Raw genomic sequence first — 26,540 nt, 5'->3', positions numbered from 1 at the left:
GCCAGAAATCAGCGTGGAACTGCATTAGAAATTCACACAATCATTCCAATATTATTTGAATAAAATTAGCGAATCTGGGACTGAAGTCTCCAGGTCCGCTAGTCTCCCCCACCCCAGCCCGGAGTATTTCACTCCAGCAGGCTTTACAATAGCTCTCCACTAACAAAAAGTTGGCGGCCCAGCCCCACTAGAGTGAAGGAGGGGGTGCAATCGAGGACCTCCAGAGGGTCAGGTGCTGGGCATTGGCACCTTGTCTGTGCCAGCTTGGGCCCTCCCAGGGGTATCTTGGAACTTCCAATTGGGCATAGAGTAGTGCCTAGGGAGCGAGCATAATGGGGAGGGGGAGGCCTCTGGGGGGTGTGGGGGTCCCCGCTGCTACTCTGCAGTCGGAATCAGTGGAAGAGGGAGGGAGGCCATTGATCAGGGCTGGCCATCAGGGTGGAGTGGGTGGGAGATCCAGGAGACCAGTGATTGGGCCATGGGGGGTGGGGTGGGAGGGGGAGTTGAGAGGGCCAATTTGTGGGATTGCGGGGCTGGCCAGCAATCGGAAGGCTGGCAGACAGGGGCAACTGTGCATGTGCTGACCTCAGTGCTGACAGATTGGCACGTGTGCAGTGGCCTGCTCAACACTGTGCTGCCAGCCTCCTCCTTGGGCTAGGCCTTGCCCACAGCTTTTCAATGCGATTCATGCTAGTGCTCTCTGCAGTACACAGTATGTGGGAGATTCTTTTCTAAAATGTAGCGTGATTTACTCCAGTTTTTATGCAAATTCAACACTTAGAATTTTTTGGGGAGAATTGCCCCCGACTTTTTTCCAGATGGGTAGTGAGATAAGAAATCAGGTCTGTTTAAATTAATCCCTCTCTTGTCTGTAACAATTAATATTATGGTTTTACTAGTCTCATTTCCAAATCAGTTCTGAACTCCTAAAAACAATCGTTCACCTATAGAGTTTTGGACGAGTTTTCTGTGAAGCTTACCTTTGGGACTCTTTCCTGGCATCTCAACTTCCTTTCGTCCAACCTTACCTCCCTTTCTTCTCTGATCATCTTCTGTTGAATCAGCTTTGCTTCCTTTTGCAGTGCTCGAACATGCTTGTTCGTGGCCATCAGACTCCTCCTCTTCACCCTCCTGCTCATCCTCATCATCATTACTATCTGAGGATGCGAGGAAATGGAGTTTTAAGCCAGTAAAATTGGATAGAAGCAGGAACATGGCCTCAGAATAAAACAGCTCCATACACTTGGCAAGAATGTCAGGGAGGCCATCTTTCTCTGCTTGATCATAGCATCTATAAAACAAAGAGGTAATATCACAGTGCCAGTCACATATCAGAAAAATAAATCGACCAGATACAGATATCTCAATACTGACATGTTTTGTCATTTATTTCAGTGTAACAGTGGGAACATCATATCTCTGAAGTCTGCAACAGACTTCAACATCAGCAGGGCTTCAGATATATCTCAGTACTAAAAGAATCTGTTTAATAACATAGCCTACTGATGTTGAATCAAGTATACTGAGGCAGAGAATGCAGGCTGAGGCTGGGTCTCCAGCTGACGTCTAATGAGGATGGGAATAAGGCACCAACCAGACCATGAACATGGCAGATTATAGTTTGGGGGAAGATAGATTCAAGTTAGGAGGAGAAGGTTGCCTCCAGTGTCAGGACGGAGCTGTAAGATCAAATGTGGACATTCCGAGGGTTCATGTGATTGGTCCCTGTTAATCACATAACCTATAATACCATATGACTATCATATACAAACTGGCAAGGTCTACAGGAACTCAAACATGAGCCAATGCAGCCACATATTCACAAAGTGATAGGATTTGAACAAAAAAAATGAAGAGATGAAAAACTTCCCCACCATAACCCGACTGCTTTAAACAGAGGTTTGAGTTTGTTTCCCATAGGATATGTTAAAGGGACAAAATGTTTTTGGAGAGAAGCAGTGTGTTATAGCAACAATGCATGATGTCACTGAGCAAAGCTAAAGATGCTCATTTGTACAGAGCTCATCATCCATATTGTTACGTAGAATGAAAAAATAGAAAGAGGCTCAGAGACAGGCCCATTATACAACCCACTAAATCTGCTAGCCATCTGTTTTGCATGTGGAAGAGAAAGAATTTGATAGAAAAACTGAAAAAAAGATTTAATATTTTTGCATCTATATACTATAGTGTAAATAACAGTTTTGTTTCCCTAAAACAATAAAGTTTATGTAACATAAAAGCAAAATACTGCAGATGCCAGATTCTGAAACAAAAACAGAAAATGCTGGAAAATCTCAGCAGGTCTGACAGCAACCGTGGGGAGATAATAGAGGCAACATTTCCAGTCTAGATGTCCTTTCATCAGCTCTGAGGAAGGGTCACCTAGACACAAAATGTTGGCTCTAATCTCTCCCACAGATGCTGTCAGACCTGCTGAGATTTTCCAAAGTTTATGTAACATTGTCATTCTCTTCTGCTCCAGGTTTAGGCTTCTTGGATTTTTTAAGCATGATGTACAGAAATTCCCTGCTGCATCTTCTCTGCGGGTGCGACTTCACAATGCATATCGCTGGTTAACTATATAGCTCTAATATTATAGGCTTCAATCTTTTCAGAGTTCTGATATCCATTTACCTCTTGTTGGCAGGCCCTCTTCTCTTCCATTCAATCCCTGGGCTGCGTAAAGCGTCACAAACCAGGTCAAACTTTTCTTTCTGCACAAGTGGAAGAAAATGTAGGTGTTAATGTTAGAATCCAGTATGCCAGCAGAGCAAGGCAATTCTATTTGCATGGTAGAAAAAACAAGCAATTTACTCCATGTACCATAGTACATGGTTTATATGTTTACTGGTACCAACTGAATACGCATTACATAGCTGCATGGCTCACATACATCTTGGTGTTAGCTTATTTGCATGTACAGTACACATGAAGTAAAATAACTGACTCCAAAATGGGACCATGTAGCATGTGCCTTGATGTTAAGTCTTCATCATTTACAGATAAAATGCAATATTGTGCTCCTAATACAGTACAGCTCATGTCTCAGAAATAAGTTCTGTACGACTATGATCTAAGCTAGTATATCAGAAATTATAGAAGTCCAGTCACTAATACGTTTAATGCAACAAGGTGCAACACAGGTTATTTAAGTTTCTTTGTTTCTTGCCAAAACCCAACCAAATTTTTCTAACCTTTTATGTTGAAGCGAACGATGCTGTTTGAATTTTTACCAACACTGAGGCATGGTTTCAGTCAGAGTGAAGAATGGAGTGAAACGGGCCTGTGCCCTAGCCCCCACTCTGTTTGGTGCCTAACATTTCTTTTAAATGTTCCTGACTTTCCTCTTCCCTTCAGAAATGAACAATGTCTATTTGTACACTAGATCAGGTGACAATGTACAATCTATCAAGACAATAGATTAAAAAAAATAGTGCCAAAGGAGTGAGAAAATAAGAGTTTCAAGCCTAGTTTTTGGGCGAGTTTGGAAGTGCAACCTTATGACACTCTGTCACTTCTTTGGAAAGAAGTGCAACTCTCACCAGCGGGGAAGTGCAAAGTCCAAGCTCACTGGGGAAGACAGTCGCAGACTGCTCAGGGCACCATCATTCAGGCATCCCAATCTTCCAGTGAACCAGGATATCTCCCGCCACCCACCATGGACATCACTATCACCCCTTCACCCCCACTGATTGCTCCATGCCAGTCCCTCACCCCTCCCCAATAATCACCTCAATCCACAGAGCACCCCCACGATCACATCCTGTCTTCACAGGTTCCCCTCGCGCCGATCACCCTCCGGAACATAAACACCTTTTCCCACCGATCACCCTTGTCTTAGACCCCCTCTCCCTGCCACCTATCACCATCCCTACAAAACATCCCTCTTGCAAAACTCACTCCCTTCATCACCCTGCCTCACCATGGGCACTGCCCAACCATCTCAACAGCTTTAACGGCTTCTAATCTCCTCCGGTGTGACCATCACATTTGGTCCCATTGGTGGCAGCCAGCAGTGATTCTCACTGACATGAGCTCTCGCCAACAATGGCAGCAAGAGGCCAGAAACGGTCATACTGGATGTGTTAATGGCATGTCATTAATATTTAAACTGGCTTCGTGCCCATTTTGGATGCAAGCCCACTGCGCTGTCAAAACAGAACCAGGAAGATAGCTTTCAGAGCAAGACTAGTTCATGCCCAGCGTGAAAGCTTCATGCGTTATCTTCCCAGCTTGCTGCATCAATCACCCCCAGTATGTTGGATCGGAAAGGTCTTCTACTCTGATGATGCTGCACTAGTCACCCACACTGAAACTCAGCGACCCAGATTCATAGACTGTGTCTGCCAGTCTGTAAATTGTTCACCTTGGCTATATGCATCAAGAGAACTGTGGAATAAGGAATTGCATCCCTATCCCTAATCACTTGAAATAACACCCCACTGGAATTGGTTACCAAATTCTGTTCACTTGGTCCACAGTGACAGACAATTTGTTCTTTGATGCAGAGCTTGAAATATGAATAGGGGAAGCAGCTATCACCTTTGGCCAATGCAAAGCGTGCAAGGGAAATACAGGAAGCTGATCCTTCAGGCCAAGCTGATGGCTTATAAAGCCTATGTTCTCAGCACCTGTGAAGCATGGGCATCTTAAAGCTACCAGGAAGGTAACCTCAATAATTTCCATCTTTGTTGCCTGTGGCAAAATCTTGAATGTATCAGCCCTCTCAAAGGCAGAGCTTCTAAATGTGTTGGTATTAATCAAAGGTAGCTTTGGTAGATTGGCCATGTCCATGGATGATGGACTGTTGCACATCCACAGATAGATTGCTGAAGCAATACAACTTATGCGATCCCAAGGCTCTGCATCAAGGCAGCTGGCACGCATGACACGATGGCCCTAAACAGAGACTACAATACCTGGGAGTGGGTAACTAGTGAAAGAGAGAAATAGTGATATCTCCTGTGGGCTAGTATCCACTATTAAAGCAACCACGATGACTATTGGCTGCAGCAGCTTAGCATTAGGTGCGAACAATGAAAACAACAACCCATGTCACTTAGCAGCATGATGCAAGGTGCTTGTTGACAGAACCCTTGTCACTCGAGGATTGGGCTTCACAGCATGAGCAAAAGTGCACCAAATGAAGACATACCCCCAAATTGCTGTGTTCCATCACTCGTGGATAGAAGAGTGCCAACACAAATTTCTCAGACAAGCTTTTCAAAAGTTTCCACAAGCAGAAAACAAATAACAAGCTAAAACTAGCCTCCATTACTTAGGCCAGGACCAATGGTGATGCTAAACTCCTTACTGAAGCTGGACGTCCACTCCAAGTCCTAGCAATCCAAAAAGTGGAAATGTTCACAGTACTTAAAAAAGAATTGCCTAAGCTAGTGCTCAGCTTTATTACAGTGTCAGCTTTGGCTCACGCTTAGCACGCTCATCTGAATGAGAAAGTTTCAAGACATGAGCACATAATCAAGGCTGACAGCCTGATGTGATATTAACAGAGCTTGGCAGTGTGCTGTCTTTCAAATGAAACATTAAATCAAGGCTCCATCTTCCCAGCCAAGTGAGTGGAAGAACAGCAGAGGGGTTCTCACGGTACCCTGGTTAAAATTTACCCATTGAACAGCATTACAAGATGGATTATCTTGTCATTACCCCGTTACTGTTTCTACAAGTTTGCTGTGTGCAAATTGGTGCCAAGTTTCATTATATAATGAGTACAATTCAAAAGTACTTCACTGGTTGTAAAGCACTTTAGGACTTCCTTGGATCATGAAAGTCACTGTGTAAACACAACTTCTTTCTAAGCTACTTTATTCAAAGAAGCAGAAGGTGAAAAATATAACCAGAACATTCAGTTGTTTGCTAAACTTCTAACAAAGATAACAGTTTAAAGTAGTTTTCTGTTCTTTAAACTTGTCATTCACGTAATACTGTCATAGCCACCTTGTCGTCATATCACTCCTGTATGTGGCCTGATTATCATATTTTTAGTGAGTTGAGTCACGCTATTCAATATCCATTTATATGATAGCAAGACACAGAGTTGTAGCAATAAAACCCTTGCATGTCTTTTGCATTTGTATTTCTTCAATCTTTCTGAAGGTGGACTGAGGGTTAAACTAGGTGAATTCCTAATCTTACCTGCACAATTCAGAGAAGTAGATTGTATGAAGCACTAGGTTGCATTCTCTAAATCACACAACACAAATTCATATAATGATATTAAAGAAATGAATGTTATTCCACATAGGTGAGTCTTTTGGCTTAATCTCAACAGAATAAGACATCTGCACACTACCCTATAATCCTGGCACAGGGTTCCTTTTGCTCAAGTATGTCAATCTCAGTTTAGCTGCCCTGATAGTTGGCTTCCAAGTGCCAGAGTAGCTTTCGGTGTCTATGTTTCTTTTCTTTCAAAACTGTCTGACTCTTGTGGTAATTATGACGTGGAGATGCTGGTGTTGAACAGAGGTAGGCACAATAGGAAGTTTCACAACACCAGGTTAACATCCAACAGGTTTATTTGGTATCATGAGCTTTTGGAGCACTGCTCCTTTATTAGGTGATGAAGGAGCAGCGCTCCAAAAGCTCGTGATACCAAATAAACCTGTTGGGCTTTAACCTGGTGTTGTGAGACTTCTTCTTGTGGCAATTGTTAGCCAGAAAATGGCAGCCCTCTCTTTCTCCACAAGAGCTGAATTCAACATCATATGTTATATCTGTATATGATAAACATCACAAAAAAATTAGCAGTGCATAAAAGAGGACACCTGATACCAACATTTGAGCAAAGAAATTGAAACACTTCATGGGCTTTCCCATTGCTGTTCTCACTGAAATACATCCAATCCCTGTTCGTGTTCCACAAACATTTTTTTAAAAGGGTTCTTGCCATTCAACTGAACTAATCCCCAACTGAGTTTTCACCTTGAAAAAGTTCTTCAGAAGTATCTCAGATTTCTCCTCAAACTCATTCTGGACTTGAACTTGAGTTGAAACATTCAAGTAAATTGGATTGATCCAGTCATAGAGAATTTCTTCCTGAAACATGATAAAAAGAAACAAATATATTTCATCTAATTACAACAATCGTAGTATTCAAGTAACAGCAAAGTATCAGCTTCCTGCTCTGTGCTTGGTATGGGACTGGTTCTATGCTCTAATTCGGTATTTATGTTACAGTTTGTTTATTAGTCACAAGTAGGTGTTACATTAACACTGCAATGAAGTTATTGTAAAAATCCCCTAGTCGCCACACTGCAGCACCTTTTTGGGTAAAGCGAGGGAGAAATAATCATAGCCAATGCACCTAACCATCACGTTTTCGGACTGTGGAAGGAAACCAGAGCTCCCAGGAAAACCCACGCAGACACCACACAGTGACCCAATTCAGGAATCGAACCCAGGACCCTGGCACTGTGAGGCATCAGTGCTAAACACTGTGCCTCCGTGCTGCCTACTTGCTACTAGCTTTGGAATTCTCCGCCTCTCTACTTGTTCTACTTCATTTAAAATACTTCTTAAAATATATCTGAGTGAGCTCTTGTTCATCTGCCCCAACGTCTCATTATACAGCTTAAAATCTAATTTTGTTACCTAATATGTCTGAAGAACCTTGGAGCATTTTATTATGATATTGGAAGTCCTTGTTACTGGATGTATTTTCTGCAACTACATATTAGCCTACTCCTGGTAAAGTTGGAAAATGTTTACTTAGAGAAAACAAAATAACACAGCAATAACACATGGTACTAAAAATGTTTTAATTATCTGATTAGACTGTATCCTGCTACTGAAATAATGGGCTGGATTTAATGGAGACTACCGGGGTCTCACCACCAGCTGACAAGCCAGTGAGAATCCAGCATCACCTCTTATAGCACCATGTTCTCACTTTGCTGTGTATTTATTTTTGGTAAATGAAAAATATTTCTTACCAGGAGTAAGCTATGGTATAGTGGCAGAAAGAGCATCCAGCAACGACAGATGAGGCCTTTCAGTAACCTCAATTGACGGCAAAGTAGCAAAACCAGCTACAAGCCTTCCCATAGGCTTACTCTGGGTGGATGCAGAAAAAAAATTGGGTCCCCCACCAAACTCAGCTCGTGGGAGGGAATTCAATTCTGGTCAATCATGCAGTGGCTTCTTGTGGTGGAAGTTAGGTATTGCACCACATTGTACTCAGTTCCCTGAGCTGTAGCCAGAAATGGAATGAACAAACCTGTCTGTAGGCTAATGGCTAGGATGCAGTATTTAGAAGACGTTTAGTCATAAAATGATTTTTGACACAGGAATTCCATCTTCTTTCTTCACAAAAAGAGTTACATTGAATAGTAAAATATAGTATTTAATATTGTTTTGTGTAATATTGATCCTCAGTGAATCTTCAAATTATAAACATAATACAAAAATCAACAACTATTCTAGGATCATATGTGAAACATGCTACTCAAGATCAAGCTGCATCACAAGCTCAAAAATTAGAACCTGTAATTCATGAAAAGATTATTAGCTTTACAGGATGAAATTATGGGGACAGGTTGCATAAATATGTCTTGTAGTCCCTGGAGAATAAAAGATTGAAGGGTGACCTAAATGAGATGCTTGAAACGTTAAACAATTAGAATAGGAATGAAACAAAACAAGTATTTCCTTTGAGAGGGATATCAAGAAGTGGGAAGTGGGGATATGTGGGGACATAATCTTTAAATTAGAGCTGGTCTATTTAGAAAACAGGAAGCAATTTTCACACAAAGGGAAGGTGATGGCTGGACTATTTACCCAGAAACTCAGCTCATGTCCTGGGGACCTGGGTTCGAATCCCGCCACAGCAGGTGGTGGAATTTGAATTCAATAAAAAATATTTGGAATTAAGAATCTACTGATGACCATGAAACGATTGTCGGAAAAACCCATCTGGGTCATTAATGTCCTTTAGGGAAGGAAATCTGCCGTTCTTATCCGATCTGGCCTACATGTGACTCCAGAGCCACAGCAATGTGGTTGACTCTTAACTGCCCTCAGGCAACAAGGGATGGGCAATAAATACTGGCCAGCCAGCGTTGCCCATGTCCCATGAAGGAATAAAAAAAACACAAAGGGAAATGAAATTCTGGAACTCTCTCCATCAAAAAGATATATTGTTGATGGGTAAATTGTAATTTTAAAGACAAAAGATATATTCTTGTTAGGTAAGGGTATCAAGTAAAATGGACAGACACCACTCAGATATTTTATTATGTTAAAGCTGCTGTAAAAATACAAGTTGTTGGTGTTATTCCTATGAGTTATTGGAATGGCAGAACAAAATCAAGAGGCTACAGATGGCCTATTGTTATTCTAATTTTTTAGAAATGTACTTTTGGTGAACTTTACATTGATTTCAGTGGTTTGGATAACCAGCATTGCCCTCAAGCACTCACAAATAAGACATAACTCAGGTTAGATACAGAGCAAAACTTTCTGTTCTCTGATCAACAACTCCACTCTGGGAGATCAATCTGTACTGTATCATTTATGATTCTTTCCATTTCCAATGCCAGCCATTTTTGGGGCCTTTCTGATGAATGCCACTTTGTGACAAATGATGTGCATATTGATACTGTACTTTACAGCCTAAGCTTATTTCAAATATTAAACAGCAGAAAAGAAAACGAGCCCTCTTTTGTCCCATCTGTCTTGGATTGGGTAGAAACCCAGGTCTTAGAAGTAAAAGGATTATATGAGATTTCACAACAGCACTCAGTTCCCATCCCCAAAAGCTAGTGGTTAATGATCTTAATCTAATCAAAACTTTGATATGCTAATTGTGGCTACGATGATAGGATCTGAACTTACATCACTTGCAAAATGTGGTAATCGAGGCGGAAAAGATTCAATGTAGCGAGGTGGCCTCTCCAATGATGGCCCATGGAACCAACCACTGACAGAAAGACGACATTTTCCCTCTGACAGAACTTCAGACACCTGAATTGGGAAAATATGTAGAGCAGCATTAAGCATTGAATTCAGCCAGAGAACAAGCTATTGATTGCTTTATTAAATCACATTTCAACAATAAATGTCTTTATAAATAGCAAACACCCACTCACAAAAAAAAACAAAGAATAGCAATGCCTAATATATTCTGCTACATGGCACAGAAACCAAATCAGTTCATAAGGTGCAGATACCACTTAATTTTTCAGCGCTATTTACAGAACATTCAGAATTTCTGTACCTGATGATAAGATACAGGGGAAACCTCAAAGAAAACTAATGTGTTCCAGGATGGAATTAGAGACTTGGCAATATGCTGAGGCTGATAATGTTCTGTAAAAGACAATTACGTTAGTTACATAATCATGAGTTTCAGAGTCATGCATGTAGGATAAATGTATGTAGTTTCTATTTATAAACTGCAATATTAAGTTGTGTTCATTTCATATTAAAATCATCAAATTAAAACCACTACCACCCCACATCCAAATTTGCCCTAACCTTGAACTACAGTTTGCAAATGAAAGAAACCTAACCACCTGCATTTTTCAGCTATATTGCATTATTGAGATTCAAACTGGACAGGGTTCTGAGCTAGTTTTTCACCCTTCCTACATTGAAAAGAGCAGACCTTAATCTTTCAAACCTCAGCTGGGTTAATAGTAGGACAGAACTAGAAGAAAAACAGGCTTCGGACACAATCCCATGCATAACAGACAGCAGCATTCTAATTTTCTACATGAGATTCCCTTACATCCAACAAGCAGTTTGTGTTTCCTCATTTTAACTTGGTCTGCCACAATAATAACTTTAATTCTGAGTTCCACCTTTAGACATTGGCTAGACTGTCAAGAGCCATTTACCCAGCTGTGGCCTCAGAGTTTGCAAACACCCAAATCCTACCAATAGTATTAATGTAAAGTGCTAGCATGTACACGGATGCATTGTGGTAACACAATAGTTATGCCCAGTATCTAATACTATACCAGGATATTCATAATGTTAATTGTCAAGAATTGTAGCTTCATGTTTGGCACAAAACTAATGCCCACAACTATGCTGAGTGTCAGAAAAACTCAATGCCTCTACGTGGATAGAGGCACTGAGTCACGGTTAATACGGTTATATATAGTTAATCCTACTCACCATCTGTTTCATAAAGGTCCAAAGTACCACCATCACCAGCTCCCCACTCAGGAACAAGATACAGGATGAATGCTATTCTCCGCCCTTCTAACTCATCATCATGACAGAGCAACACATCTGCAACAGCATTGGTTTAAATTTTAGTACAGTTTAAGTATTTAGTTTTCAGTTTAGCAATTTTGACTGGTTAATTTGTGCATTTTTAAAAAATGGATTCCTCCGGGGCTCTACTGATGACTTCGTGAGGAACATCCAAAATGTTACATGCCAAGCTACACAGGCAAAGAACATAAGAAATAGGAGCAGGAGTAGGCCATCTAGCCCTTCGAGCCTGCCCCGCCATTCAATAAGATCATGGCTGATCTGAAGTGGCTCAGTTCCACTTTCCTGCTTTCTCCCCATAACCCTTAATTCCCTTGCCTACCAAAAACCTATCTACCCGTGATTTAAATATATTTAGCGACGTAGCCTCCACCACATCAATGGGCAGAGAATTCCAGAGATTCACCACCCTTTGAGTGAAGAAGTTCCTCCTCAACTCTGTTCTAAACTGCGTCCCCCCACCTTATCTTGAGGCTATGCCCTCTAGTCCTGCTGTCCTTTCTGAGCAGTAAGAATCTCTCTACCTCTACCCTATCCATCCCCTTCATTATCTTATACATCTCTATAAGATCCCCCCTCATCCTTCTAAACTCCAACAAGTACAAACCCAGTCTATTCAGCCTCTCTTCATAGTCCAACCCCCTCATCTCCGGTATCAGCCTAGTGAACCTCCTCTGCACTCCCTCCAAGGCCAAAATTTTATATTCAATCCCCCTCGCTAAAAAGGCCAGCATCCCATTTGCCTTCCTGATCACCTGCTGCACCTGCAGACTGGGTTTTTGCGAATCATGCACAAGTACCCCCAGGTCCCTCTGCACCGTAGCATGCTGCAGCTTTTCGCCCTTTAAATAGTAATTCCTCCAACTATTATTCCTGCCAAAGTGGATAACCTCACATTTGCTAACATTGTACTCCATCTGCCAGGTCCTCGCCCACTCGCTTAGCCTATCTAGATCCCTCTGCAGACTTTCCACACCCTCCACACAATTTGCTTTTCCACTTATCATTGTGTCATCAGCAAATTTCGTCACCCTACACTCAGTCCCCTCCTCCAGATCATCTATATAAATGGTAAATAGCTGAGGCCCCAGCACCGATCCCTGGGGCACTCCACTAGTCACCAACCGCCAATCAGAATAGCACCCATTGATACCGACTCTCTGCTTCCTATTAGACAGCCAATCCTCTATCCACGCTAACACCTTTCCGCCAACTCCATGCCCCCTAACCTTCTGAAGCAACCTTTTGTGCGGCTCCTTATCAAACGCCTTCTGAAAATCGAGAAACACCACATCCACCGGTTCCCCTCTGTCTACCGCACTAATCACATCCTCATAGAATTCCAATAAATTCGTCAGACACGATTTCCCCTTAACGAATCTGTGCTGCGTCTGCTCTATCAAACAATCCTTCTCAAGGTGCCTTGTTATTTCTTCTTTGATAACGGATTCAAGCATTTTTCCCACAACAGACGTTAAACTAACCGGCCTATAATTCCCTGCCTTTTATCTGCTACCCTTTTTAAACAGCAGCGTAACATTAGCCGTTTTCCAATCTTCCGGCACTTCCCCAGAATCCAGCGAGGTTTGGAAAATAATCACTAAGGCATCAACTATCACCTCTGCCATTTCCTTCAGAACCCTAGGATGCATTCCATCCGGTCCTGGGGACTTGTCCACCATCAGTCCCGCTAGTCGATCAAGCAGGAAGTCCTACAATCCATCACTGATCTGTACTGAGTTTGCTGATCCTGGCAAATGTTGCTGTAGACAGACAAAAACAAATTGGCCTTTGCATATAATTCAACGGGCCGGGCTGCAGAGTGAACACGCAAAAGCACAATGAATTGTGATGGGCCAATGATCAAATATTCTGTTAATACAATGCATCCTGCCTCATGAGGAGAAACCTTTTGTGCAAATCACTGGACAGTTGTCAGCACTCACGTAACATCTTTGTCTGAATAAAAGCTGCTTCCTGATCAGCCTTCACAAGATTTCCCTGGAGAAGTATGGATTTCCTAACCCATATCAGCATAAGCTCTCTTTACCTGGCAGCACTTTTATCTATGATATAAATTATAAGAACAAGTCGCACTCTTAACAAAATTCATGCTGATATTCCAGTATCGCTTTGCAATGCTGCTGCATTGTCAAAAGTATATTCCTCTAGCAAAACTTCAAACAGAGGTCTGGCTCTGGGTTTAACAGACAACAAAGCAGAGAGTATGCACAGTGTCCTGGTCAGCTATTCCCACTTAACCAACAACAAAACCAAACTCACCAGTCATTCGTCTCACTGGTATGTGTAAAATAGTTATTGTATTTACATGCATGGAAATTCACTGCACTTCAAAGGTAAGTCATTCCATGCAAATTATTTTGTGACATTTCCGAGGGACACGATAGAAAGCTGTATAATCAAGACCATGGCCGCGATTCTCCCTTCCCTATCTGCTAATTTGTTGGCAGGTCTGGCCGGGAGAATCGCATGTGCACTGATACGTGCGTGCATTCCCAACACGCATGCACCTCCCAGCGATGGATATTTGCTGCATTCGGGACCACACTGGAAGCTGGCAGGAACAGCAGATAAGTTATTTTAATCTTATTTGAATGTAATTTTAATGTGATTATTGGGCCCAGGACTTAGGCCTCTGGGCCTGAAACTCCCATCTCGTCAGTCAAATTTCACTCCAGTGGGGTTTAGAGTCACTCCCCACTTTCAGAGAACTAGCGGGAGACTCAGCTGGAGCGAAGGGAGAGCAAGCGGGGCCCTCCAAGGGAGTTGGATGGATGGGGGGGTTGATGCCCCTGGACATGGGCACCCTACCAGTGCCAGCCTTTGCCCCCGGTACTGCCCAAGAGGCAAAGTGTCCATGTCCAGGGGCACCATCGCACTGCCAACCAGGCATGGAGTATTGCTGAGGGGACAAGGCCTAGGGGCAATAAGCAGCGGTGGGAGGTGTCGCTGCCATTCTGGATGGGGATCGGTTGGGACTGGAGAGAGGTCAGCGATCGAGGCAGGCTGGGGGTGGGCCTGGAGATCCAGGCCAGGGGAAGGTCAGGGTTGGCCCAGATATGCTTGTGGAGCCCATTTGTTGGCCAGCAATTGAGCTGGCCAGCAAATGGGAGATTAACAGTTTGGGGTGTCTGCTGGAACTGTCAGGCTCTGGCGTGAATAGGCCCTACCCCCCGAGCTTCTAATGATATTCATGATTGTAACCTCTGCAGTGCACAGAGCGTGGGAGATTCAAGTTTGAACTCCCACTGAAAAAACAATCCTGGTTTACATGAGTTTTCCCACAAATTCAGCACTTAAAACTTCTTTTGGGAGAATCGCTCTTCATATCTCTCAAAAAGATTTCTCAATCCTCTGGAATTCAATTATTTATAACCATCAAGAACACATTTAAACTGCATCAGATGTGGACTGTACTTTTCTTTAAACACATCTAATTCATTAAACATAGCATCCAAAATAAATTTGAAACTAGGAAAACAATTATAATATTAAAGACCACTTTTATGGCTAAGACAAATAATTCCATTGTCTGCAATATTTTTTGGGTTAACTTAAGAATATAATCTATTATCTTTTGAGTATACCATAGTTTTCATACACCAGGTATGCAACATTCCCGGGTATTTGACATTGCAAGTGTGATATCTGATATCATGATGAAGTATTTCCAATGTCTGTTTGTACAATAATGTCCCCTATGGCTACCATGATGCCTGTGAAATGTCACGTATGTAATCGCTCCAATATAAAACAAGTGCCAGGGTGATATCACAAGTGCAATGATACCAGTGTAATACAGTGCATACTGCACCCCAGTAAAATGGTATGCATGTAATATATCCAATGCATAAACATTTTTGAATTAATGTTGTATACCTGTGTATTCATATTTAGCACAGGACATATCCACTGTACTTTCCAGTTTTACACCAGCAATATCTGACAACCATGCACGAAAGTCTTCAAAGAGAACCTTCCTGGGAAGAGAAAATCAAGTGAATGACTGAATCATCATTAACCAAAATTAGATTACAAATTTTACAAAATTTAAACAGGGAGAAACATTCTACAGGAGAAATGTAGATACTATAATTGAAATACTTTACTTCACTGCATACCTAATTAGAACAAAGGTTTACACCAATATCGGCATCTCAGTGAAGTATGCTTTAATGCCCTTTTCATAAGAAATAAGAAATAGGAGCATGAGTAGGCCATCTAGCCCTTCGAGCCTGCCCCGCCATTCAACAAGATCATGGCTGATCTGAAGTGGATCAGTTCCACTTTCCCACTTTCTCCCCATAACCCTTAATTCCCTTGTCTATCAGAAATCTATCTACCCGTGACTTAAATATATTTATCGAGGTAGCCTCCACCACTTCAATGGGCAGAGAATTCCAGAGACTCACCACCCTTTGAGTGAAGAAGTTCCTCCTCAACTCTGATCTAAACTGCAGCCCTCCCCCCCCCACCTTATTTTGAGGCTGTGCCCTCTAGTTCTTCTATCCTAAGTGGGAAGAATCTCTCTATCTCTATCCTATCTAGCCCGTTCATTTTCAAACAAGAATACTGAGCAGCAAATTTTAAGTTCAACCAACTTCCCAACTTACATCCCCATAAATAAAGGGCAAAGTTTTTACAGCACATAAATGTTAGCAAATCCTGAATGAATATTGTGCAAAGTGGTCAAACTAAGCATTCATTCCATTTAAAGAGGCAGTAATTTTATGATCCCAATAAACAGAACAGAAGTCTCAAAAATGAACAATTTGGAAAGCGATTGATAATGCTCACATTTACCCTGCTGATTAGAGAGCTATTCCAAACCATCTACAATTCCCTATCTTGCCAAACTAAGAACTTGGTATGAAGCTAACTGTATTGTGCCATCTTTCTTTCTCAGTGATTTTAGGTTAACCAGTGGTTAGCATCACATGACGTGCTACATTTTCTCCCTGCTGAATGCATCAGGCAGGGCCAATGAAAGCTGCTGCTGCACATCTGGATGAAATATAATAGAAATAAGAGGGTCCATAAAGGAAAAATGAAGAAGAGGGTCTATCAATCATTAAAAGTATTAACAGCAATAAAGGCAAGGGTTAAACGAATCTGCATGATGAAGAAGAATTTAATTATAACCAGTCTCAGAAACAAAATACTAGAATGAGAGCAAACAAAAGGAGAAAACTTTTCCTTTAAAAAAGCAGGAAATATTTACATGGGATTCCCAGAGTTTACACAGAAGTAAATGTCAGCCTGAGAAGTCGTGAACTTAATAAAAACAATAAATATGCTTCCGCACAGCAAGATGGCTTAGTTGAGTTCAATCTTAAAAATTGAGTTCATTTTCTGCCAGTGAATCTTGCAACTCGCTTATTTCTATTACATTTCACCTAAGTATGCAGCAGCACCTTGCTTGCACCTTGTTCACCTCAACTGCTCAACATACACAAAGCACATTGGAAAAAAACTCAACTGAAAACCAGTGCTGCAACAAATTAAACATGCATGAAAATACAACATTTTTCAGTCCAATAATCTGGTTCAAATTTTGCCCTGAGCAAGCTCAGAGAAGATGGATTCACACAAACTCACCTTAATGCTGAGATATGATATCCTTTTTCCTTCTGCAGGTCATCAGACTGTGAAAAAGGGAAAAAAAACAATATCCATACTTAGAACCTCAATGTGTTAGCTCTGCCTAAAAATATACCTTTCCCTCATTAGCTCCATTTGATTACTGATGTCTAGAAACTCAATTATTCCTGAATATCACCCTCTGCCAGCTCAGTGTAAATATTTACTTCCATAATTACATCTCACTGGAGCTACAGATTTCATGTATCACAAAATGGAAGTTGGTTATTTTTCCCCCACTCCATCTCTGTTGACTACATCAATAAATACTCAGACATTAAAAGATGTGCGCAATCTATGGCCTATACCAAGAGACTTAAATTGACATTTGCAATTGTAGGTGGATTGACAAATAATTTACTTGTCCTATATCATTCTGGAAGGGTTCCTTCACAAGGGATCACATTATCTGGTGGCATTCAAATATGTTTACTGCACAAGAATCACCTCACCTGACATCTTTTCAGAATTGCTCCTGCACTAGGATCACTTCAAGCTGTGTCATTCCAAGAATTCTGCCGCATAAGAGCCTTCCTACATTACAACAGTGACAATATTTCAAAATTGCTTTAGTGGTAGTAAAAGATTTTGGGATGTTCTGGGATGTGAAAAGGCATCACATAAATGCAAGTTAACTTTTTCCCTCTTTCATCTAACTCTAGTGTGCCATTCCTCTCTGCTGCACAGTGATTCTCTTGCCCTATATCTCTCCCGTATATCTGATCCAGTTGCTGTACACAAATCCCCTAAGACTACTCCATTCAAAAATACCTGTTTGCATTTGTAGCATGATACCTGATCCTTTCATTCAATACAGTTTACAAACAATAGAACCAACAATTTTATTGATGTGCAGCTAACAAAATTTCCTGTTATCTCTCTCCACACAAACCTTCCCATTTAGTACTCGAGTACTCACATGGTGAGGGTTAGCAAGGGGTATGGGGGCTGGGATAAGGGGCTGAAGCTCTTGGAAGATTGGAAAGCAGCCAGTCAGATAATCCAAGGCCGAAGAAATAACTCCAGTGTAGTTTAGGTCAGTTGTTGGGCTTTGGTTTCTCACCTGCTTGAATTTATACAGATCGTTCGATTTTTCATGAAAGTTCAGCTGCAGAAGCTCAGTCTGAAGTCCTTTCAGGAATGTTTGATTCTGGATAAAATTTGATATTGAACAGTGTGTAAATGGCTGACTGCCCACCTGCAAATCTTTCTCTGTAGAGGGAAGAGGAAAAACATTGTTATTACCTTGGCAAGAAACACTTTTTCTACAATAAATTAGACACAGAATATTTTGCTTAGCATTCCACATCTTTGCAAAAACGAAAAGGGAGTTGAATTGTCAGATTCTAAAAATGACAAAGAAGAACTATCTGTATATTGCTACATGAATGAGAGAAGTACTCTCATTTATGCTACCCGGTTTGGTCTGAAATTCTTCTGACCAGATAATACTTCAGAATGTACAGAGCTGTCTTTTTGACCAATAATGTTTGAATGTATAGATTGTGCAAATCGGTCCATTCACAGCATATTTGCATTTGAATCAAAAATGCTGAAGCTTAAACATATATTTAAGAGGTCTTATAGAATTCCTGTACAATTTCAAAATTGCTTTCGTGGCAGTCAACGACTTTGGGATGGTCTGGGGTATGAAAAGGCATCACATAAATGCAAGTGAACTTTTTCCTTCTTCCATTGTACTCCAGGGTGCCCATTCCTCTCTGCTGCAGTGATTTTCTTGCCCTACATTTTTTTCAGTATATCTGGTCCATTTGCTGTACAGAAATCCCTTAAGACTACACCATTCAAAAGTGCCTGTTACATTTGCACCATGATGCCCAATACTTTCATTCAAAACAGTTTACAAACAATAGAACCAAAATTTCATTGATGTGCAGCTAGCAAAATTTCCTGTTATCTCTCCTCACACAAATGACCTTCGTAGCATAGTTACTATTGCTATGCAAACAGCATTTCCCACCATAAGCTCGCAAAAAGATTGCAGAGATGAACGGCCAGTTAAATTTGTTTTTAGTGGAATTGGTTGAGGGACTGCTGTGGTGTGAATTCCTGTCTTGCCGACCTCAGTCTGAATCTGATACTACATCAAGAGTATCTCCAAACATTCCAACATTAATGATTGCATTAAGCAGGGTAAGTGTCATTATCCAATCACAGTGGAGACTTACACTTACCATAGTGGATACTGTGATTGGATACTTATCACAAATAGCAAACTAGGGAGTGAAATGCAGTGATCAAAACTTTACGGAGCGCAAAATAAATGATTGGAACATAGGCATAGGATTTCGATAGAAACCGAAATATAATCAACATTTTCAATTTAAAATATTAATCATAAAAAAATTTAACGTTTCATAAATACAAAATCAGTTTCCACATTGTTCACAGTAATTTTGAGCTTAAAAAACCATAGAAGCTCCACTTACACGTCATTCAACAAGGTGTAAACGATTTTTTACAGCAAGATGAATCACAAAGAAGTACAAATCTGTCGATTCAGCGATTTCTATTTGATTACAGGCTCGGAAACTTCAACAGCGCACTCTATGGGTAAGTATGGAAACGGTAACAGCAACTCTTGGATTTCCAGATATAACTACACGTAAACGGATGTCAAATATTGCCGTTAATTTCAGAGACATGGTTTTTATTAATGCTGACAGTTTAGTTGCCGCTATTATCCCAAAAATCGGGCCAAGGTGCCTTCTGAATGGCGGTCCTCCGCCAATGCAGCGCTTCCTCGTTCCCGCACGGATTTGGCAGTAGATTGTGCGCTCTTTGATCTTCTGATTAACACAAGAGCCCAACAACTGATTTAAACTGACACTGGAATTATTTCTCCGGCCTTGGATTATCTGACTGGCCGCTTTCCAATCTTCCAAGAGCTTCAGCCCCCATACCCCTTGCTGACCCTCACCATGTGAGTACTCTAGCCTCCGGCTCCAGGCCTCGCTCACTCGCTCCTTCACTTCCAGCAGCAGCGGGTTGAGTTCTGCAAGCTCCTGCTGCTTTAGCGATCTCTTCCCACCAACTCCACTCTCCGGATCACTCCGTAACCTCTTGGAGCTCATTCCTACCCCGCAGCAGCCGTTCCAAACCCTGTGGCACCGCCAGCCTCTGCCTCACCTGGAACTACATTTCCCGGCAACACCCGGCTCACCACTGAAACTCCCGCAACAGCGCCATCTAAAGAAAAGCAAAGAATGTCAGGAAAAGGAGTGAAGATGGAGCGAGGGGTCACAGTTTACAATTCTTGAACTCAATGTTCAATCCTGAGTATAATAGAGTGCCTAGTTGGAAGATGTGATGCTCTTCTTCCAGCCTTTTCTTCTTCTGCTGTTTTCACTGTTCGAAATGCAATCTCCTTCACATTGGGGAAACTAAACACAGTCTGGGTGAACACCCAGGTGGCTTTGCAGAACACCTTTCTTGCTCAATCCTCAAGCATGACCCCAACCTTCCTGTTGTTCGCCATTGCAACTCAGATCCTTGCTGTCATACCCACTTGTCCATCACTGGCCTGCTGCAGTGCTCCAGTGAGGCCTAATGAAGCTGGAGTAGCAGCATCTCAGGATTCAATATTGAGCTCAACTTTATACTGTGACCTTTTTTCATTCATTTGTGGGACATAGACATCACTGGCTGAGACAGCATTTATTACCCATCCCTAGTCGCCCTTGATCTGAGTGGCTTGCTAGGACATTTCAGAAAGCAGCTCAGAGCGAACCACATTGCTGTGGCTCTGGAGTCACACTGGTAAGGATGGCAGATTTCCTTCCCTAAGGATGAATGGATTTTTCTGATAATCAGCTATGGTTTCATAGATTCTTAATTCCAGATACCTTTTATTGAATTCAAATTCCATCATCTACTGTGGCAGGATTTGAATATCGATCCCCAGGACATTAGCTGAGTTTCTGGATTAATAGTCCAGCAATAATATCACTAGGCCATCTCCTCTACCTTAATCTCTTTTTTTTCATCCCATATATCTCAATACAAAATGACTCTCTCCCCATTCCCCAGGCCTTACGTCTCTTGGTCTTAAATTTGCTACATTTTTATTGCAATCTCTCCCAGCTGTCACCCATCACTGTTCTAGCTATTCCACTCCTCTTTTACAGTATAATATCCAACACATTTTCCCTCCTTTTTAGTTCTGAAGAAGAGTCAAAAAGACTTGGAATGTTATTTCAGTTTTATCTCCCTATGGAAGTGACAAAACTACAAGTTTTTCTGACAATGTCTGTTTTTGTCTGAATGCCAGCATTTGTGGTATTTTGCTTTTATTTTAGCACCACCTAAAGTTCAGACTGGGACAGTGCTGCCACAGTTGGAGACCATAAATCATCACTGCAATGGCAACTGCACCACTTCCTCACTCAGACACAGGAGTGATGAGATGGTGCACTCCCAGTGGTCGCAAACGGGACTATAGTCACCACTTTGGTCTTTGCTACTATTAACAGTGATGTGGTGATGCCGGTGTTGGACTGGGGTAGGCACAGTATGAAGTTTCACAAAACCAGGTTAAAGTCCAACAGGTTTATTTGGTAGCAAAAGCTTTCAGAGTGTCTCTCCTTCTTCAGGTGAATAAAGAGTTGTGTTCACAAACAGGGCATACATAGACACAAATTCAATTTATAAGATGATGGTTGGAATATGAGTCTTTACAGGTATTCAAGTCTTTACAGGTACAGACAATGTGAGTGGAGAGAGGGTTAAGCACAGGTGAAAGAGGTGTGAATTGTTTCCAGCCAGGACAGTTAGTGAGACTTTGCAAGCCCAGGCAAGTCGTGGGGGTTACAGATAGTGTGACGTGAACCCAAGATCCCAGTTGAGGCCATCCTCATGTGCGAAACTTGGCTATAAGCTTTTGCTCGGCAATTCAACGTCGTGTGGTGCGAAGGCCATCTTGGAGAACGCTTCCCCGAAGATCAGAGGCTGAATGTCCATGACGGCTGAAGTGTTCCCCAACAGGAAGAGAACACTCCTGCCTGGTGATTGTTAAGCAGCGTTCATTCATCCATTGTCACAGTGATTCCATGGTCTCGCCAATGTACCATACCTCAGGACATCCTTTCCTGCAACATATCAGGTAGACAACATTGGCCAAGTCACAAGAGTATGTACCATGTACCTGGTGGATGGTGTTCTCATGTGAGGTGATGGCATCCATGTCAATGATTCGGTACGTCTTGTGTTCACTGTTGGCCTCTTGGGGTTGGAACACAATGAACCGGATCAGGCAATAGAGAGATCTGCGATGCAGCAACTGAAGAGTTAAGTTGGAGTCCTCTGGAAGGCCGCTGCTCTCGACTCAACATGTATGTCCAAGCTGTTAGGAGGTGCGTCAATGTCGGATTCATCAGCCACAGTCACAAGACAGCCCCAAATGTAACCCAAGCACAATGCAATGCCATCCAGGCTCTCAAGACCAACCACAACATTGATATCAAGCCAGCAGACAAAGGAGGAGTCACTGTTCTACTGAACAGAATGGATTACTGCAAAGAACTGTACCGACAACCGAACAACGAGGAACATTACAGACAGTTACTGGCAGATCCAATCAATGAACACACGCATCAACTCAACAGATTGATCAAGACCTTTGATCCAGACCTTCAGAGCGCCCTCTGTGCTCGCATGTACTCCCAGCACTGGAGATCTCTACTGTCTCCTGAAGATACACAAGGCTAACACAACCGGCCGTCCCTCTGTATCAGGCGATGGGACCCTGTGTGAGAACTTCTCAGGCTGCGTCGAGGGCATCCTGAAACCCATTGTACAAAGAACCCCCAGCTTCTGTCATGACACTACAGACTTCCTACAGAAACTCAGCATACATGGTGCAATTCAACCAGGAGCACTCCTTGTCACAATGGATGTCTCGGCACTCTACACCAGGAACCCCCACAATGACGGCATTGCTGCAACTGCCTCAGTACTCAACACTGACAAATGCCAATCTCCAGATGTAATTCTACAATTCATCTGTTTCATCCTGGATCACGTCTTCACTTTCATAAGAACATAAGAAATAGGAGCAGGAGTAGGCCATCTGGCCCTTCGAGCCTGCCCCGCCATTCAACAAGATCATGGCTGATCTGTCGCGGCTCAGTTCCACTTTCCCGCCCTCTCCCCATAACCCGTAATCCCCTCTCTTATCAAGAACCCATCAACCCGCTTCTTAAAAATATTTAGCGAGGCAGCCTCCACCACTTCAACGGGCAGAGAATTCCAGAGATTCACACGAGGCCAGCTCATCCACCTTGAGCTGGAGCTCCTCCAGCAACCTGCACTTACTGCAGACATGGTCACTGGGAAGGACCCTGGGGTCCACCAGTTCCCACATCATACAGAAACCACACATCACATGCCCCTCCATTATTCAATTTAATTTGTTATGGGAAAAAATTTTTTCCTTGTTTCTTGCTGTAGTAGTTTTGAAAAAAAAATTTTTTCCTTGTTTTTTCAACCTGGCCTTTTTACCTTCAAGCCCTTTTTGATATTAAGCCCTATTAGCTCACTCTGCTTCCCACTCACTCCGCTGCCCGCTCAGACGCTGCCCGCTATCTACACCAGGCCTCCTTTTAAATTTGGCGCTGATTTAAAGCTGATGGGCCACAACTGCCTGATAATCACTCCCTCACAATTCTTAAAGCAGTAAATACAATAAATAAATGCTTTAAACAGTTCTACAAAGAACAAAGTGCTTTAAACTTATTTTAAACAGGTTTTTAACAGGTAAAGTCTTAGCTTTCTCTCTGCTGCTCCTTCACTCGTCTGCTCCAGCAAACAATGTAAGGCTTTTTTATATTCAATCCCCCTCGCTATGAAGGCCAGCATCCCATTCGCCTTCCTGACCACCTGCTGCACCTGCAGGCTGGGTTTTTGCGACTCATGCACAAGGACCCCGAGGTCCCTCTGCACCGTCGCCTGCTGCAGTTTTTCGCCACGTAAGTAATAGTCCTTCCTACCATTCTTCCTACCAAAGTGGACCACCTCACACTTGCCAACATTAAATTCCATTTGCCATTTCCTGGCCCATTCGCCCAGCCTATCTAGATCCTTCTGCAGACTCTCCACACCCTCCGCACAATTTGCCTTTCCCCCAATCTTGGTGTCATCAGCAAATTTCGACACCCTACACTCGGTTCCCTCCTCCAGATCATCTATATAAATGGTAAATAGCTGAGGCCCCAGCACCGACCCCTGGGGCACCCCACTAGTCACCAACCGCCAATCCGAATAGCACCCATTGACCCCCACTCTCTGCCTCCTATTTGACAACCAATCCTCTATCCACGCTAACACCCTACCCCCAACTCCATGTCCCTTGACCTTCTGCAGTAACCTCTTGTGAGGTACCTTGTAAACTCTAACGAGTACAAGCCTAGTTTATTCAGCCTCTCCTCATAGCTCAACCCCCTCAACTCCGGTATCAGCCTAGTAAACCTCCTCTGCACTCCCTCCAAGGCCAAAATATCCTTGCGCAGGTGCGGCGCCCAAAACTGCACACAGTACTCCAGCTGCGGCCTCACCAATGCCCTATACAGCTGCAGCAAGACCTCCCTACTTTTATATTCAATCCCCCTCGCTAACCTCCCTACTTTTATATTCAATCCCCCTCGCTATGAAGGCCAGCATCCCATTCGCCTTCCTGACCACCTGCTGCACCTGCAGGCTGGGTTTTTGCGACTCATGCACAAGGACCCCGAGGTCCCTCTGCACCGTCGCCTGCTGCAGTTTTTCGCCACGTAAGTAACAGTCCTTCCTACCATTCTTCCTACCAAACGGATTCTAACATTTTACCTACCACAGACGTTAAACTAACCGGCCTATAATTCCCCGCCTTTTGCCTGGCACCCTTCTTAAACAACGGCGTAACATTAGCCGTTTTCCAATCTTCCGGCACTTCCCCGGAATCCAGCGACGTCTGGAAAATAACCATCAAGGCATCCACTATAACCTCCGCCATTTCTTTCAGAACCCTCGGATGCATTCCATCCGGTCCTGGGGACTTGTCCACAATCAGCCCCTCCAGTCTGTCGAGCACCACCTCTCTAGTAACAGTAATGTCATTAAGACCCTCCAGTCCTACCACCTTTCCATCGCTAACATCTGGCAAATTATTCACGTCCTCCTCCGTGAAGACAAAAACAAAAAAGTTATTCAAGACCTTAGCCATATCCCCATCCCCTACCACTAGGTCCCCTTTCTCATCCTCTAAGGGACCAACGTTCACCCTAGCCAGCCTCTTCCTTTTTATATATTTATAAAAACTCTTGCTATCCTTTTTTATATTAAGCACTAGCCCAGCTTCATAGCTTCTCCTACCCTCCTTTATCAACCTTTTTGTCAATCTTTGTTGACATTTAAACCTTTCCCAATCCTCTTCTCGCCCACTGCTCTTAGCTACTCTAAATTCCTCCGCTTTTAATTTAACACTTTCCTTCACCTCCTTCGTTATCCACGGCTTATTACCTCTCCTCCTACGGTCCTTTTCGACCATCGGAATAAATTTCCGCTGAGCACCAAGAAAGATCTCCTTAAAGATCCTCCACTGCTCCTCAGCAGACCTACCTTCCAATGCGCTCCCCCAGTCCACATTCGCCAATTCTTCTCTCATCCTACCATACTCCCCTCTATTCAAACAAAGGACGCGTGTCCGGGAACCCACTTTCTCCTCCTCCATCTGCAACAGAAACTCCACCATACAATGATCACTCTCTCCAAGAGGATCCTTCACCGCAAGGTCCCTAATTCTACCCGCCTCATTACATAGCACTAGATCCAAGATAGCTCGCTCCCTCGTCGGCTCCAACACACACTGTTCAAGGAAATTATCCCGGCAGCATTCCAAGAACTCCTCCTCGAGCCCACCTTGTCCAACATGGGTTGACCAATCAATATGCAGATTGAAATCCCCCATAACTACTGCCGTCCCATTCCTGCACGCCGCACTTATTTGCGCGTTAACAGCCCGCCCCACCTCCAGATCATTATTCGGGGGCCTATAGACGACACCCATCAGCGTCTTCCTCCCTTTGCTGTTCCTAATCTCCACCCACAACGATTCCACTTTCTGCTCTTTGGCTCCGATATCATCCCTTGCTACCACCTTGATGCTGTCCTTAATCAGCAGAGCTACGCCACCCCCTCTTTCCTCCTGCCTATCCTTCCTAAACACTTGATAGCCCTGTACATTCATCTCCCAGTCCCTGTCACCTTGCAGCCACGTCTCTGTAATGGCCACAACCAGTTTTTCATCCAGACACATGGAACAGCCATGGGCACCAAATTTGCACCTCAATATGCCAACATCTTCATGCACAGGTTCAAACAAGACCTCTTCTCTGCACAGGACTTTCAACCGACGCTATACACTAGATACATTGATGACATTTTCTTCCTTTGGACTCATGGCAAACAATCACTAAAACAACTATATGATGACATTAGCAAGTTCCATCCCACCATCAGACTCACCATGGATTACTCTTCAGAACCGGTTGCATTCTTGGACACATGCACCTCCATCAAGGATGGTCACCTCAACACTTCACTGTACCGCAAGCCCACAGATAACCTCACGATGCTGCACA

The 26,540-nt window shown here is 42.9% G+C and overlaps 1 protein-coding gene across 1 annotated transcript in view; it reads right to left on the bottom strand.

Moving 5' to 3' along the window:
* Positions 1-20,054, bottom strand: part of ogfod1 (2-oxoglutarate and iron-dependent oxygenase domain containing 1) — a 34,252-nt gene extending 14,198 nt beyond the window's left edge. The window contains exons 1-10 of the mRNA XM_080187203.1: positions 19,847-20,054; positions 17,969-18,117; positions 16,864-16,910; positions 15,145-15,245; positions 11,143-11,259; positions 10,238-10,329; positions 9,856-9,984; positions 6,946-7,059; positions 2,638-2,717; positions 981-1,291 (exon numbers count right to left, since the gene is read on the bottom strand). Of these exons, the coding sequence (XP_080043329.1) occupies positions 981-1,291; positions 2,638-2,717; positions 6,946-7,059; positions 9,856-9,984; positions 10,238-10,329; positions 11,143-11,259; positions 15,145-15,245; positions 16,864-16,910; positions 17,969-18,117; positions 19,847-20,000 (1,294 nt within the window). The 5' untranslated portion in view covers positions 20,001-20,054. The remainder of the gene's footprint in view (positions 1-980; positions 1,292-2,637; positions 2,718-6,945; positions 7,060-9,855; positions 9,985-10,237; positions 10,330-11,142; positions 11,260-15,144; positions 15,246-16,863; positions 16,911-17,968; positions 18,118-19,846) is intronic.
* Between the last annotated feature and the right edge of the window lie 6,486 nt (positions 20,055-26,540).

Source organism: Carcharhinus amblyrhynchos, chromosome 4 (genome assembly GCF_965287045.1).
Source record: "Carcharhinus amblyrhynchos chromosome 4, sCarAmb.v2.hapA, whole genome shotgun sequence".
Taxonomy (NCBI): domain Eukaryota; kingdom Metazoa; phylum Chordata; class Chondrichthyes; order Carcharhiniformes; family Carcharhinidae; genus Carcharhinus; species Carcharhinus amblyrhynchos.
This window is presented reverse-complemented; position numbering and strand designations above follow the sequence as displayed.